We start from the raw sequence: 15,888 nt of genomic DNA, 5'->3' as shown, positions 1-15,888 counted from the left end.
CTTGTCACTTTGCTGAATTCATGTATTAGTTCTGCAATTTTTTGATAGAGTGTTTCTGGTTTCCTACATAGAGTATCATGTTGTCTGCAAATAGCGAAAGTTCTTCCTTGCCAGTTTGGATGCCTTTTATTTCTTATTGTTTGCTGAGGGAGTCTAAGACTTCCAATACTATGTTAAATAGTAATGGTGAGAGTGGACATCTTTGTCCTTTTCCTGAGTATAGGGAAAAGAGAAAGAAAAGAAAGGAAAAAGAAAGGCTCTCTGTTTTTCCCCATTAAGGAAGATATTAGCTGTATTTCATATATGGCCTTTATGATATTGAGGTATGTTCCATCTATCCCTGTGTTGTTGAGGGTTTCTATCAAGAATGGATGTTGTATTTTATCAGATGCTTTTTCTGGATCTGTTGAGAGGATTGTATGGTTCTTATCCTTTCTTTCATTAATGTGATATATCATGTTGATTGATTTGTAGATATTGAACCAACACTGCAGCCCAGGAATAAATCCGACTTGATCATCGTGAATAATTCTTTTCATGTACTGTTGGATTCAATTTTCTAATATCTTGTTAAGAACTTTTCCATCCATGTTCATCAGGAATATTGACCTGTAACTCTCCTTCTTAGTGGAGTTTTTGTCTGGTTTTGGAATCAAGGTGATGCTGGCCTCAAGGTGATGCTGGCCTCATGAGTCTGGAAGTTTTCCTTCCATTTCTTTTTTTTTTTTTTTTTTTTTTTGTAACAGCTTCAAAAGAATAGGGGTTAACTCTCTTTAAATGTTTGGTAGAGGGATGCCTGGTTGCTCAGTCAGTCAAGCCTCGGATTCTTGATTTCGATTCAGGTCATGATCTCACGGTTTGTGGGTTTGAGCCCCATGTTGGGCTGTCACTGACAGTGCGGATCCTGCTTGGGATTCTCTCTCTGTCTCTCTCTCTCTCTCTTCTTATCCCCTTCCTCCTCCCCCTCCTCTCCTTCCTCTTCCTCTGCTTGTGCGTGCTCTCTCTCTCTCTCTCTCTCTCAAAAAATAAACTTTTAAAAATAAATAAAAAATATAAATGTTTGGTAGAATGCCCCTGGAAAGCCATCTGGCCCTGGACTCTTGTTTGGAGATTTTTTATTACTGATTCAATTTCTTCAATGGTTATAGGTCTATTCAAATTTTCTTTTTTTTAAATGTTTTTTATTTAGTTTTTGAGAGAGAGAACGTAAGCAGGGGACGGGCAGCGAGAGAAGGGGACAGAGGATCTGAAGTGGGCTCTGCGTTGACAGGTTGACTGCAGCAAGCCTGATGTGTGGCTTGAACTCATGAATGATGAGATCGTGACCTGAGCTGACATTAGACAGTCAACAAACTGAGTCACCCAGGCACCCTAGGTCTGTTCAAATTTTTAATTTCTTCCTGTTTCAGTTTTGGTAGTTTGTATGTTTCTAGGAATTTGTCCGTTTCTTCCAGATCGCCCAATTTGTTGGCATATAATTGCTTATAATACTCTCTTATTGTTTGTTTTTCTGTGGTGTTAGTTGTTATCTCTTCTCTTTCATTCATGATTTTATTTCCTTGGGTCCTTTCCTTTTTCTTTTTGATAAATCTGGTTAGGGGTTATCAATTTTGTTAATTCTTTCAAAGCATCTGCTCCTAGTTTTGTTGATCTGTTGTACTGTTTTGTTTTGTTTTGTTTTTTTCCCAGTATCATTGATTTCTGCTCTAATCTTTATTATTTCCCTTCTGCTGTTTTGGGGCTTTATTTGCTGTTCTTTTTCCAGGTCCTTTAGGTGTAAGGATAGGTTGTGTATTTGAGCCATTTCTTCCTTCTTTAGGAAGGCCTGGATTGCTATATATTTCTGTCTTATGACCACCTTTGTTGCACCCCTGAGGTTTTGGACTGTTGTGTTTTCATTTTTACTGGCTTCCATGTAGTTTTTAATTTCCTCTTTAATTTCTTTGTTAACCCATTCATTCTTTAATGATATTCTTTAATCTCCAAGAATTAGTGGTCTTTCCAAATTTTTTCTTATTGTTGACTTTAAGTTTCATAGTGGTGTGGTCTGAAAATATGCATGGTGTGATATTATTCTTTTTGTACTTGTTGAGGGCTGATTTGTGACCCAGTATGTGATCTATTCTGGAGAATGTTCCATGTGCACTCAAGAGGAATGTGTATCCTGCTGCTTTAGGATGGTATATTTTGAATATATCTGTTAAGGCTGGTCCAGTGTGTCATTCAATGCCATTGTTTCCTTATTGATTTTCTGCTTAGATGATCTGTCTATTGCTACAGGTGGGGTGTTGAATGCTATTATTATTACAAATGAGTTTTGTTATGTTAACCATAAATATAAACTCATTTGTAATAATAATACCACAAATTTATTTATATATTTGGGTGTTTTCAAGTTGGGGGCATAAATATTTACAGTTGTTAGATCTCGGTACATAAACCCCTTAATTATGATATAATGCCCTTCTTCATCTCTCATTACAGTCTATTTTAATATCTATTTTGTCTGATGTAAGTATAGCTACTCTGGCTTTCTTTTGACATCCATTAGCAAGATACATGCTTCTCCATCCCCTTTCAATCTGCAGGTGTCTTTATATCTAAAATGAGTCTCTTGTAGGCAATGTATAGATGGGTCTTATTTTCTTATCCATTATGATACCCTATGTCTTTTGATTGGAGCATTTAGTCCATTTACCTTTGGAGTGATTATTGAAAGATAGTAGTTTAGTGCCATTGTGCTCTCTGTACAGTTGGTCTTTCTGGTGATGTTCTCGGTCCTTTCTAGTCTTTGTTGCTTTTGGTCTGTTATGTTTTATTTTTTTTTTTCTCCACTCAGAGTCCCCCTTAAAATTTCTTGCAAGGCTGGTTTAGTGGTCATAAACTCCTTTAGTTTTTGTTTGTCTGGGAAACTATCTCTCCTTCTATTTTGAATGACAGTCTGCTGGATAAAGAATTCTTATGCATATTTTTCCAATTCAGCATGTTGAATATATCCTGCCACTCCCTTCTTGCCTGCCAAGTTTCTGTGAACAAGACTTTCTTTTTATTATGTTTGCATGGTACTTTTTTTTGTTGCTTTTACTTATAGTTTATTTTACTTTGTTCCTTTTAATTTGTTCCTTTTACTTATAATTTATATGTGCCTTTAATGTGAATTTCTTGTATACATCATATATTTGGGTCTGGCTTTTATATCATATCTGTTAATCTCTGCCTTTAATTGTAATGATTAGACCATTTATGTCTAACATTAAATGTACCATATGGCTATTTGCTAGCTATTTTTGCAATTTTTTTTTCATTTTTCTGCTTTTGCTGCTTTTTTGGATTAATTGTATATTTTGAATGATTTATTACATCTAGATTAGTGGTTTATTAGCTGTGCCTCTCTTCTGTGGATATGTGGTTGCTTTAGCACTTACAGCATACATCGGTAACTTACCACAATCTACTTCAAATAATTTTTTCACTTCATTTATGAGAATTTTGTAGTTTTCCATTTTTTACCTGCTACTTTTTATGCTATTGTCATTGTATATTTTACATATACATACATATGTATAACATATATTATAAACCTTACAGTGTGTTATTTTAAAAGATAATTTACCTTTTTTTTTAAAAAAAGCATTCTGGGGGCGCCTGGGTGGCGCAGTCGGTTAAGCGTCCGACTTCAGCCAGGTCACGATCTCGCGGTCCGTGAGTTCGAGCCCCACGTCGGGCTCTGGGCTGATGGCTCAGAGCCTGGAGCCTGTTTCCGATTCTGTGTCTCCCTCTCTCTCTCTGCCCCTCCCCCGTTCATGCTCTGTCTCTCTCTGTCCCAAAAATAAATAAACGTTGAAAAAAAAAATTAAAAAAAAATAAAAAAGCATTCTGAAAATAAGAAAAGTATATTTTATATATCATCATGTTTCCAGGTTATGGTGCTCTGCATTTCTGTGTGTAAATCCAGATTTCTACCTGATAGCAATTTTCTTCAGTCTGAGCATTTCTTTTAACTTCTCCTGTAATATATGTCAGTTGGTAATAAATTCAGCTTTAACTTAAAATGTGTTGTATTTGCTAAACATAGAATTAAAGGTTGACTTTTTTCCTTCAGTACTTTAAAATTGTCACTTCATTGTTTTCTGGCTATATAATTTCTGACAAGAAGTAGGCATTCATCTTTATTTTTGTTCCTCTATATGTATTGTACCTTTCCCAGTCTACTTAAGATTTTCTTTTCATGGAATGAGATCTGGCCATTTGCAATAATATGGATGGACCTAGAGGGCATAATATTAAGTGAAATAAGTCAGTCAGAGAAAGACAAATACCATATGATTTCATTCCTTTTGGAATTTAAGAAACAAAACAAATGAACAAATGAACCAAAAAAGGGCCAAACAAAAAGAGCAGACTCTTAAATACAAAGAACAAACTGGTAGTTGCCAGAGGGGAAGTCAGTGGGGGGAATGATGAAATTGATAAAGGGGATGCAAAGTAAATTTATCTTGTTGAGCACTGAGTAACATATAGAATTGGTGAATGATTATAGTGTACACGTGAAACTAATATAAAACTGTTAATTATATTTTTAAAAAAAAGATTTTCTGTTGATATTATCAGCAGTTTTTAGCAGTGTGATTATAGTGTACCTTGGTGTGGGTTTCTTCATCTTTCTGCTCCTTAATTCATTTAGCTTTTTGGATCTAAGGGTTTGTACACATTATCAAAATTTGAACATTTGCCCATTATTTCTTCAAATGTTTTTATCTTTCTTTTTTTCTTCTGAAATTTTTATTGTACCTGTGTTAAACTACTTGATATCATCACACAGGTCACAGATAACTAATTCTGTTTATTATTTTCTGGTCTTTATTCACTGGGTTTCTTCTTTCATAGTTTTTTTGTTGCTGTTGTCTTTTGGGTTTTTGGGGTTGTTTTTGTTTTTGTTTTGCTATGCCTTAAAGTGTCCATTATGTTATTTATCATTCCTTATGTGGTATCTATTCTCTTCTTAATCCCATTTAGTGTTTTCTTGTTTGTTGTTTGGTTGGTTGGTTTTCTCATTTCAGATATTTTTTATATTTAGGATTTTAGTTTGGAAATTTTTAAGTAAGTTCTCTTTTGTTCTCGTCATGTTTATGTTTTTCTTTCTCTTGAACATATGGTGTATATTTGCAATTTTAAATGGCCTTGATTATTTTATCATGTGTTATTTCTTACTCTGTTGCTACTGATTGATTTTCTCCTCAATAAGAGTTGTATATCCTTCTATTCATAACTCGTAATTTGTTATTGGCCGCTGGGTGTTGTGAACTTTATATTGTTAGTTTCTAGTTTTGTTGTATTATTTTAAATCTTTTGAGGCATTTTCTGATGTATAATTAAGTTACTTGGAATTAATTTGATCATTTCAAGGCTTGTTTTAAGCTTTGTTACATTAGATTCAGAGCTCACTTTAGGACTAATTGGCTCCTCTTTTAAGCAAAAGACAATTTTCTGGTATTCTTCCCACTTGGCCTTGAAGTAGGAGATTTTTCTACCCTGCCTAGTGCAGCAGAAACTTCCTACATTTGTTTATGCTTTGATGATTTTTTCAGCCTACTCTGATTCACTGGTCTTTCCCCAACCTTAAGTATCTCTTACATACTTGCACAAGTTAGGAGACGCTTCTGCAAATCTCTAAGACTGTATATCACTATACCTTTTTCTTTTCTGCTGTTTTATCTGTAACAATTCTAGTTGTCATGGATTCCTAAAAATTTAATTATGTCATTTCAACTTACTGAGTCAGCCAGGCTTTTTTTTTTTTTTTTTTTTTTTTTTGGATCTTTTTGTTATGTAGGATGTAAAGTCTTCTGGGCAGTAAGCTGTGTGATAAGGGAAATTTTCAACTTTTAATATTTGTGGGCCCTGCTCCTGGGCTTCCAGGGAAGCTATGCATTAACATTTACCAAGGTAAAAATGACTTGGCAAAACCTCAAAGCATTGGTTCTATTTCTGCCCCAAGCGTACATCTGCTTCAAATAAAAAATAAATAAATAAATAAATAAATAAATAAATAAATAAGGAACATTCCAAACATAAAGATAAGAAAAACAAAACAAAAAACTCTCCCTGGTTCCCGTAAGATTAAAGTCATACAACCTTGCACATAATAAAAACATAAGATAAAGTCTGTAGCTTTCTGGAATGTCCTTCCTCTTGATTTGTGACTATGTAAAGAACATATATAACCGTGCACCAAATGTTCCTTCCCTGGAGCACTCTCATCCTTGTAAAGATTGTGTATCAGCAGTTGTCCTAACTTGGGTTCAAATACAATTCTTCCTTTCTCTTTAAAAACAATTTTTAATGCTATATTTTAATTTTGAGAGGGAGCACAAGCGAAGGAGGGGCAGAGAGAGAAGGGGACAGAGGATCTGAAGCAGGCTCCACACTGACAGCAAGTAGCCCAGTGGGGCTCAAACTCATGAACCATGAGATCATGACGTGAGCTGAAGTTGGAAGCTTAACTCACTGAGCCACCCAGGAGTCCCTCTTTAAAAATTTTTTAAACGTTTGTTCATTTTTATTTTTTTTTTTTTAATTTTTTTTTTTCAACGTTTATTTATTTTTGGGACAGAGAGAGACAGAGCATGAACGGGGGAGGGGCAGAGAGAGAGGGAGACACAGAATCGGAAACAGGCTCCAGGCTCTGAGCCATCAGCCCAGAGCCCGACGCGGGGCTCAAACTCACGGACCGCGAGATCGTGACCTGGCTGAAGTCGGACGCTTAACCGACTGCGCCACCCAGGCGCCCCTGTTCATTTTTATTGATGTGTGATAATCATAGGACTCACCTCCTTAGTTTTCCTCTTGTAAGTATCCCACTAGACTGCCTGGTGTCTGAAGTCTAAAAACCAGTTTATATAGTTTGTATGCTTTTTTAAATTCTGCTATGGAGGGGTAAATCCGTTCCTTTCACTCTGTTATGGCAAGTTTGGGAAGTCCTTCTGAAATCTTGTTTGAAACACAGGCATTAACTGTTTTAGAATTTAACATCACTTAGGCTTGTGATTCGGGGTTTTAAGATAGATCCTTGATGAGCCTTAAAAAATGTTTTTTGTTATCACTTCCCCCCTCACAAAAATTGTCATGAACACCCTGAATGTTCCACTTTTGAAACTATACCTTCCTTCACATTCTGAAACAATGAAACCTGTGCAGCTAACTCAAGTGCTAAATTATTTCCCTTTTACAGGGTACTGCTTTACAAAACCAGAACTGATCTTCACATTGGAGCAAGGAGAAGACCCATGGTTATTTAAGAAAGAATTTCTAAGAAAAGTCTCCCCAGGTGAGTTATTGAATACTGGCAGAAGGCATCCAAGAAAATTAGGTACAAAGTGATGAGCTAGAAGTGAGCAGTTTGAAACATTTTGCAGTACTGTCCTTTTTACAGGCCTTTACATTTGAAATTATAAAAATAATTGATCTAATAAAATGTGGAAGGGACCAGCTAACACAAGGAATGGATTGTAAGCATGTTTATATTCTTATCTTTAAAAGATGGGAGCTAAGTATCCCATTTGAAGCTGAAAAGTAACGAATTTTGCGTACTTAACAGTAAAAAAGATAGAAACTAAAGTTAATAAAACAACTAAACTTGAGAGTCAGCAGATCAGAAAAGAGAAAGGAATGATAATTATTTTTTTAATGTTTATTTATTTTGAGAGAGAGAAAGAGAGTGTGAGTGGGGGAGGGGCAGAGAGAGGGAGACACAGAATCTGAAGCAGACTACAGGCTCTAAGCTGTCAGCACAGAGCACAATGTGGGGCTCAAACCATGGGCTGAAGACCATGAGATCATGACCTGAGGCGAAGTTGGATACTAAACCGACTGAGCCACCCAGGTGCCCCAGGAACCATGATGTTTTTCAATTTTTTTAATGTTTATTTATTTTTGAGAGAGAATGAGCAGTGGAGAGTCAGAGAGGGAGGGAGACACAGAATCTGAAGCAGGCTCCAGGCTCCAGGCTCTAAGCTGTCAGGCCGACATGAACTGTGAGATCATGACCTGAGCCAAAGTCAGATGCTTAACCAACTAAGCCATCTAGGCACCCCAGGAACTATAATTTTATCATTCTATAATAATTAATTACTAGAAGCCATCTAAATAAATAGATGATTAAGGAATTACATAATGTAATTGGAAAGGATAATTCCTGGAGCAAACTGCATCCTTCCTAATTATTAGAAGTTAAACGTGTTTGAGCAAAGATAGAAAATTTTCTTATAAAGCTGTATAAAGAGTCCCCGATAAATTGTGTGTCAACTATACTTCAATTAAAAAAAAAAAAAAGTCCCCAGGACAACCACTACATTCACTGATTCTCTTACTCAGCACATAGTCATACTCATAGCTAAGATTTATAAAGTGAAATGATTGGTACAAAGCAAAATTAGCAAAGAGAAAATGGACAAAGTCCAGAGGAAACAGGTGCAAGCTTCCATCGCCCCAGCAGTGAATGTGGCAACACATGTGAAATGTTGTCTACCTGGAAAGTTCATTAGCGACTAGGTTCTTGGGAACCATTTCAAAATCTAAATTCCCAGATGCCGGCCAAGGATTAATCTTGCAAGCACACCTTCTAAGGTAATAATCTCAGGCCTGCTGTGTTAAGTGTTCTGCACAAAAGCTGTGCAAATATACTATCTAATATACAGTAAGGTAAATCTATCTGCCATATCAACTAATATGTGAATGAACTAAATTCACCTATTAAGATAACATGCCACCAGATTGTATCAGAGATATGCCTAAAAAGTAACATACAAAGTTTGAAATATAGTCATGAATTGTTAAGCCCAAAATGTAAAATAAAATCACGTCAAAAACAGAGAAGAAAAAGGACAGTTTGATAAAACTAAAAAAGATCATGTTTAAAGGATATGTGAAAGTTTTGAATATTGGTGCACCAAATAGATTATCAAGATTCAAAACAAGAAACAGCAAGAGTTATAAGGAGAAGTAGGTGTACATTAGATGCAGTAGACTTTAATATGCCGCTCTGATTTCATACCAGACCCAGTGGAGTCTAGAATAGTGCTCAGGAAACTATCCCTAGGTCAGATCCTGCCTGCGGCTTTTTTTGGTAAAGAAACATTTATTACAACACAGCCATATCCATTTGTTTATGTATTCACACTGCAGAGTTGAGTAACATGGGTTTGAACTGCACAGGTTTTCTTCTATGTGGATTTTTTGTTCAATAAATACAGTACAGCACTATAAATGTATTTGCCCTTTCTTATGATTTTCTTAATATTTTCTTTTCTGTAGCTAACTTCATTGTATGAATACAGTATATAAAAAAGAATACAGGGTATAATAATGTGACATACAAAACGTGTTAATTGACTTTATGTTATTGGTATGGCTTCTGGTCAACAGCAGGCTATTAATAGTTAAGTTTTTGGTGAGTCAAAAATTGTAATGCAGATTTTCAACTACGTCGTGGGGTGGGGGTGGAAGTTGGTGCCCCTAAACCCCATGTTGTTCAAGAGTCAACTATAATTGCAACAGAGACTATATGACCAGCAAAGCCTGACACATTTATTCTCTGGCCTTTTACAGAGAAAGTTTGCCAACCTCTGATCTAGAAAGTATAAATAGCATACTTTATAAAATGAGTCTATTAAGTGTCTTTCAAAACTCTATTCTGAAAACAAAAAATAAACCTGCTTTTAAATGACTTTGGAATATTGAGAAAATGTACAAGCATTTTAGACAAACATCAATAAATTCCACAAGGTAGAGATACTGTTGTTCAGTAACACTGTAAATTGCAAACAATATGAGAAAAGTTAAAATTCCTCTATCTTAAAATCAGTGATGAATATATATCTTAAAAACCTATTTTATCGGGGCACCTAGGTGGCTCAGTCAGTTAAGCACCTGACTCTTGATTTCTGCTCAGGTCATGATCTCACACTTCACGAGTTCTAGCCCTGCACTGTCAGTGCAGAGCCTGCTTGGGATTCTTTCTCTCTCCTTCTGTCTCTGCCCCTTCCCTGTATTCCCTCATGCTCCCTCTCTCAAAAATAAATTAATAAACTTAAAACCTATTTTACCAAAAGGTAAATCAAAATTATACAATATCCAGAAAATTTTTTTTAATGAAAAACATGTTTTAATTACAAACTTTGGACTGTAGATAAAGCAGTGCAGAATTTTTAGTCTCATATACAGTTGACCTTGAACAACACAGGTTTGAACTTCATTGATCTCCTTATACATGGATTTGTTTTTTCAATAAATACAGTACAGTACTATAGATATATTTTTTTTCTTAATATTTTCTTTTCTCTAGCTTACTTTATTATAAGAATACAGTATATAACACATGTAACTTACAAAATTTGTGTTAATCAACTGTTTATCTTATTGGTAAGGCTTCTGGCCAATAGGACTATTAGGAAAGTTTTTGGGGAGTCAGAAATTATACACAGATTTTCAACTGCAAGTGGGAGTCAACACCCCTAAGCCCTGTGTTGTTCAAGGGTCAAGTGTACTTATTTTAACAAGTGAGAGAGTTGTAAAAGAAATCTTAAGCAAAGCAAAAGATATAATAAAAACTATAATGGTATAAATTATAAAGCAAAAGGTAGTTTTGGAATAAAAATAAATAATGTAGCTAACCTCGGCCAGAAAAAGGAAAGAAAGCACATTACTCATAAAATTTGGAACAGATTCCTATTTCTGTAAAATAACCTTGGAATACTTTAGCCTATACTTTATCTCTTACTTTTGTAAACTTCTAACCCATTTGATGGATGTGTCAAAGATAATGAGATATCTGTGCCAGATAGCATATGGTTATCAAATGAGATCCCCTCGCCCCCAAAAGGATGGTCTGTTTTATCTATCCTTACTCTGGTGTGTGTGTGTGTATATATATATATATATATATATATATATATATATGCACATCATATGATAAATATTTTTTAATAACATTGTGGATTGATTCCAAACCCAGGCGGAGATAACTATTTCATATTTATTCATACAGAAGACATTCATAAATGCAATGCCCAAGTAAAATTTCTGGGACTTTTGAATTCTCAGTTGTAGGTCAGCAATTGATCTGAGCCCTTATATGTGCAGAGCTCTCTAGGTAATTCTCTAGGTAATTCTGAGGCACACTGCTTTTTATGGACCACTGACTTTACATCAGAGAAGGATCCAAAGAATATCACAGTGAGGGTTTCATTTTGGAAAAGTGAGCAAAACTACATAAAATATATTTCATATCATATAAGGTGCTGTTAATTAAAAAATGAACCAGTATTATAAGTACATCCAAGAAAAAGAAAATGCTGCTGATTTAACTATGGACTTGCCATCAATTTTAAGATGCCTCCTGATTTCAGTTACGGTAATTTGCTTTACAAATCATGGGTCACGATGGGTGCTCTCTATATTCCTTGTTAAAATGAATGATATAGGCAGAATGATACTTCTGTCAGGTTTTAAAATAAATGTTGCTTAAATTTGTGAGAAGATATTAGAAGCCTTTTTGTTGATGTTGTTGTTGTTAAGTTTGGGGAAGATAGCTTTGCTGTGCCTGAAGGACATCTAGATTCTATATAGTCCTAAGGCTAGAATGGAGGGTAATTTACGGAAACTTATAAATATAAAATTATATGGAAATGAACCAAGTAATGGGGACTGATATCTTATCAAGATTAGAGCAGAAAATACTGTGAACTGGTAGAATGATAGCCAGAACACATAATGTTCATGCAGTTAATGTGAAACTTTCTTTCCCTAAATCACCTAAATCTTTCATCTCTTGGTCCCTAGGGCACTGTTTTCAAGGCCTTCACATATTTTTACAATAGGCCTGACATTTTTGCTAGAAGTGTGGGTAGAAGCAGGAAAATAAATGTTAAATATGCACAGGAAACATATGGTAAATAAATACAAAAGATACTTGTTTTTAGGGCCAGTTTGGAACATGATCCTTTAGGTTCTTGTGGTCAAAAAAAAAAAAAAAAATACCTAGATATGCTGAAAAACAGAATCAAGGATTGAGCAAGGAAAGTATTTTGGGGGAAATTATGAGCAAGCACATTGAAAAGAGAAAAGTTAAAGTTTGATGACCAAGAGATAGTCAGTATTGAACAACTCTGATATACCAAGGTATGAGAACCAGGATAGAGCAGTGATTCCCAATATAGATGGAAAATTACTTAACTCCCATCATTTTTTCTTTTCATACTTCTACTGATACACTTGTTTCTGAATGATATACAGAGAGAATAAAAGCATGACAAGTAGAATTATTTTTTTCACCATGAGAAATTTGGTGCCATTATAAGTTAATTTTAGTGTTGTTGTATAGACTGGAAAAAATGGAGCTCCAACTGGAATCATATAGACTAATGATTATGCTCCCATTGCAATCTGTATTTCACGAAGAACCTAGACTCTGGTATTTTTTCCTAATGCATATTCTATGTCAGATAAATCCACTGAAGGCCTTTAATCTATTTAATGCCATAATCTTTGCTAAATTCATCCCATTCTCTGCTTTTTTCTGTTCTTTTCTGTTTCCAAGATCCATCTCTCTTGAATATATTCTCCATTCTCAGTTTTTCCTTTCCTTTATATCTTCTTCTTATTTATTTCTAATTACTTCTCTTTTTCTACTACAAAAAAGAGAGAATATGCACTTGGAATTACTGTATTGTTGCAAAACTTAGCCAGAAACCAAGGAGTCAAATACATAATAGGGCATGTATCTTTATGTCCCATTCCATAAGTGTGTTAAATATCATAAAGTATTTTTAATTTTCTCATTTTTTAGAAGAATACCAACCTAGTCAACTCTCAGAGAAGAGCCTAGAAAACCAAGGCAAATATTTGTGGCAAGTTTTATTCACCAACAGATCATTGACTACAGAGGAAGAGTTTTCAGGAAAACCATGTAATCTGGACATAAACAATTTAACTCCAAGAACAATGCCCTATAAATTTGACAGTACAGGACCTGCTTACCTACATCTCAGCTCAGTGGCTCCACATTGTCAGTATTCAAGAAAGAAGGCTCATGAGCTTAATGTATGTGAGAAATGGCTCCTCAGTATTAAAGAGGGAAGAACTAATACTGGAGAGAAGTCTTTTGTTTGTAGTAAAAACGTGGAAGCCTTTAGTCATAAAGAGAAGGTTACTCAGTATCAGACAATTCAGACTTTGCAGCAAGCTTCTGAATACAATGAATGTGGAAAAGCTTTCCTTGAAAAGACTGTCCTCATTACATCTAAGAGTACCCACCCAAAAGTGAAATCTTATAAATTTAATAAATTTGGGGGAAAACAATGTGATAAGTCAACTTTTATGGTCTCTCATAGCAATAATCCAGAGGAGAAGAGTCATTATGAGCTTAATGAATATGAATGTACTGAAAACAGAAATAATTTCAGTAGGGTCACTCAGAAAACTGACACAGAAGGGAAATCTTTCAACCAAAAATCACAAATTAGAGAACATCAGAAAGTTGACATAGGAGTGAAACCCTTTGAATATGGAAAGAATTTCAACCGTAATTCAGCCCTCCCAGTGCATCAGAGAACTCACACAACAGACAGATCTGATTATGACACATGTACAGAGACATTAGTTTGTCAGTCAGCTTTCAACATACATCAGAGAACTCCTATAACAGAGAAACCATATGAATGTAATGAATGTGGAAAATCCTGCTCTATGAATTCATTTTTGATTCAGTCTCTAGCAAGTCACACAGGGGAGAAACCCTATGAATGTCACACATGTGGGAAAGCTTTCAGTGAGAAGTCACGCCTAAGAAAACATCAGAGAACTCACACAGGAGAGAAACCATATAAATGTGATGGTTGTGAGAAGGCTTTCAGTGCAAAGTCAGGCCTAAGAATACATCAGAGAACTCACACAGGGGAGAAACCTTATGAATGTAATGAATGTGGGAAATCTTTCAACTATAAGTCAATCCTCATAGTACATCAGAGAACTCACACAGGGGAGAAACCTTTTGAATGTAATGAATGTGGAAAATCTTTCAGCCACATGTCAGGCCTAAGGAATCATCGGAGAACTCACACAGGGGAAAGACCTTATAAATGTGATGAATGTGGGAAGGCTTTCAAACTGAAGTCAGGTCTAAGAAAACATCACAGAACTCACACAGGAGAGAAGCCCTATAAATGCAATCAATGTGGGAAAGCTTTTGGTCAAAAATCACAACTCAGAGGACATCATAGAATTCACACAGGGGAGAAACCCTACAAATGTAATCATTGTGGGGAAGCTTTCAGCCAGAAATCAAACCTCAGAGTGCATCACAGAACTCACACTGGGGAGAAACCCTATAAATGTGATGAGTGTGGAAAAACTTTCAGGCAGAAATCAAATCTCAGAGGACATCAGAGAACTCACACAGGGGAGAAACCCTATGAATGTAATGAGTGTGGAAAAGCTTTCAGTGAGAAATCGGTCCTAAGAAAACATCAGAGAACTCACACAGGGGAAAAACCCTATAATTGTAATCACTGTGGAGAAGCTTTCAGCCAGAAGTCAAACCTCAGAGTCCATCAGAGAACTCACACAGGGGAGAAACCCTATAAATGTGATAAATGTGGGAAAACTTTCAGCCAGAAATCAAGCCTTAGAGAACATCAGAAAGCCCACACAGGGAGTTAAACATATGAATGTTAAGAATATGGAAAAACTTTGAGCCAGAAATCAAATCTCACAATACAAAAGAGAAAGAATCCTATGAATACAATCAACACTTGCAAGTTCCTCTGTAAGATACCAACCTTCACAAACATCAGAGAACTTAACAGGACAGAAATTCTTGGAATATATTTTCTATGGGCAGTATTTCACCCAGAGTGCCGTCCTCATTATGGATCAGAGAACTCAGCCAGCAAAGAAAATGTAAAGATAATGAATGTGAAAAATACTCTGTACTCAATCCTCAGAAAAATCACACTGCAGAAAAGCTCTGGGAATGTATAAAAATGTGAAAGCTTTGTATCAGTAATCAAAACTTCCTCATCATCAGAGAAATGATTCAGTGGGAAACCTGAGAATGTAATAAGTGTTGGATAACCTTTAGCCAAAAGTCAGCTTTCTTAGTACAACAGAAAATATATAGAGACTAGAGATCTAATCAATAAAAACAAAAAATGAGGCAATGGATGTGAGAATCCTTCTATTATAAATCAACCCTCAATTTGACTTACACAGAAGTAATCCCCGTATGCCATAATGACTAGTAATTGTTCACAAAAACAAAAAACAAAAAACAAAAACCCACCATTTCCTCTCTCCCTCATGCCACACCTAGTCTAAATTTCTCAACTAGTGCCACCCAAATGGGGTCATGTTAGTAACCTCTGGCTAGTGGAATATGGGGATCATTGACAAGCCTCGTTGAAAACATCCCTCAAATTCCCAATGTTTTCTCCTGTCCCTTATCATAATGGAGTGGAGATTGCCCTCAGTGAAACCATGGGGGTCATATGCTGAAAATGGGAGAGTACAAGATGGAAGGAAACAGAAAAAGAGTGACTGGAATAGAGTTTTCTCCTCCATGTACACAGACTTTTTGCGGCAAGGAAATAAACTTGTTCTCTGCTGAGTTACAGATTTGGGTATACTTAATACTGACATATACTCACCAACCCTCAGTAAAGCCTATGAATATGATTTCTGTGGATATCTGAACTCAACGTATATCAGAAACCTGACACAGGAGAAACCCCTGACAACATCCTGAATGACCATAGTTTATATCCACAACTCTTCATCAGTCAGGTAAATATCAGTGGAAGAAATCCAACATTTGAATATACATAGGAAATCCTT

At 35.6% G+C, this 15,888-nt stretch overlaps 1 protein-coding gene across 1 annotated transcript in view; it reads left to right on the top strand.

The window, feature by feature from the left end:
* Window positions 1–15,888, top strand: part of ZNF782 (zinc finger protein 782) — a 133,248-nt gene that overhangs the window by 56,975 nt on the left and 60,385 nt on the right. The window contains 2 exon segments of the mRNA XM_045468057.1: window positions 7,232–7,327; window positions 12,845–15,030. Of these exon segments, the coding sequence (XP_045324013.1) occupies window positions 7,232–7,327; window positions 12,845–15,030 (2,282 nt within the window).

The sequence above is a fragment of the Leopardus geoffroyi genome, chromosome D4 (assembly GCF_018350155.1).
Source record: "Leopardus geoffroyi isolate Oge1 chromosome D4, O.geoffroyi_Oge1_pat1.0, whole genome shotgun sequence".
Lineage (NCBI taxonomy): Eukaryota > Metazoa > Chordata > Mammalia > Carnivora > Felidae > Leopardus > Leopardus geoffroyi.
The sequence above is the reverse complement of the archived record's forward strand: the minus strand, read 5'-3'. Positions and strand labels throughout refer to the sequence as shown.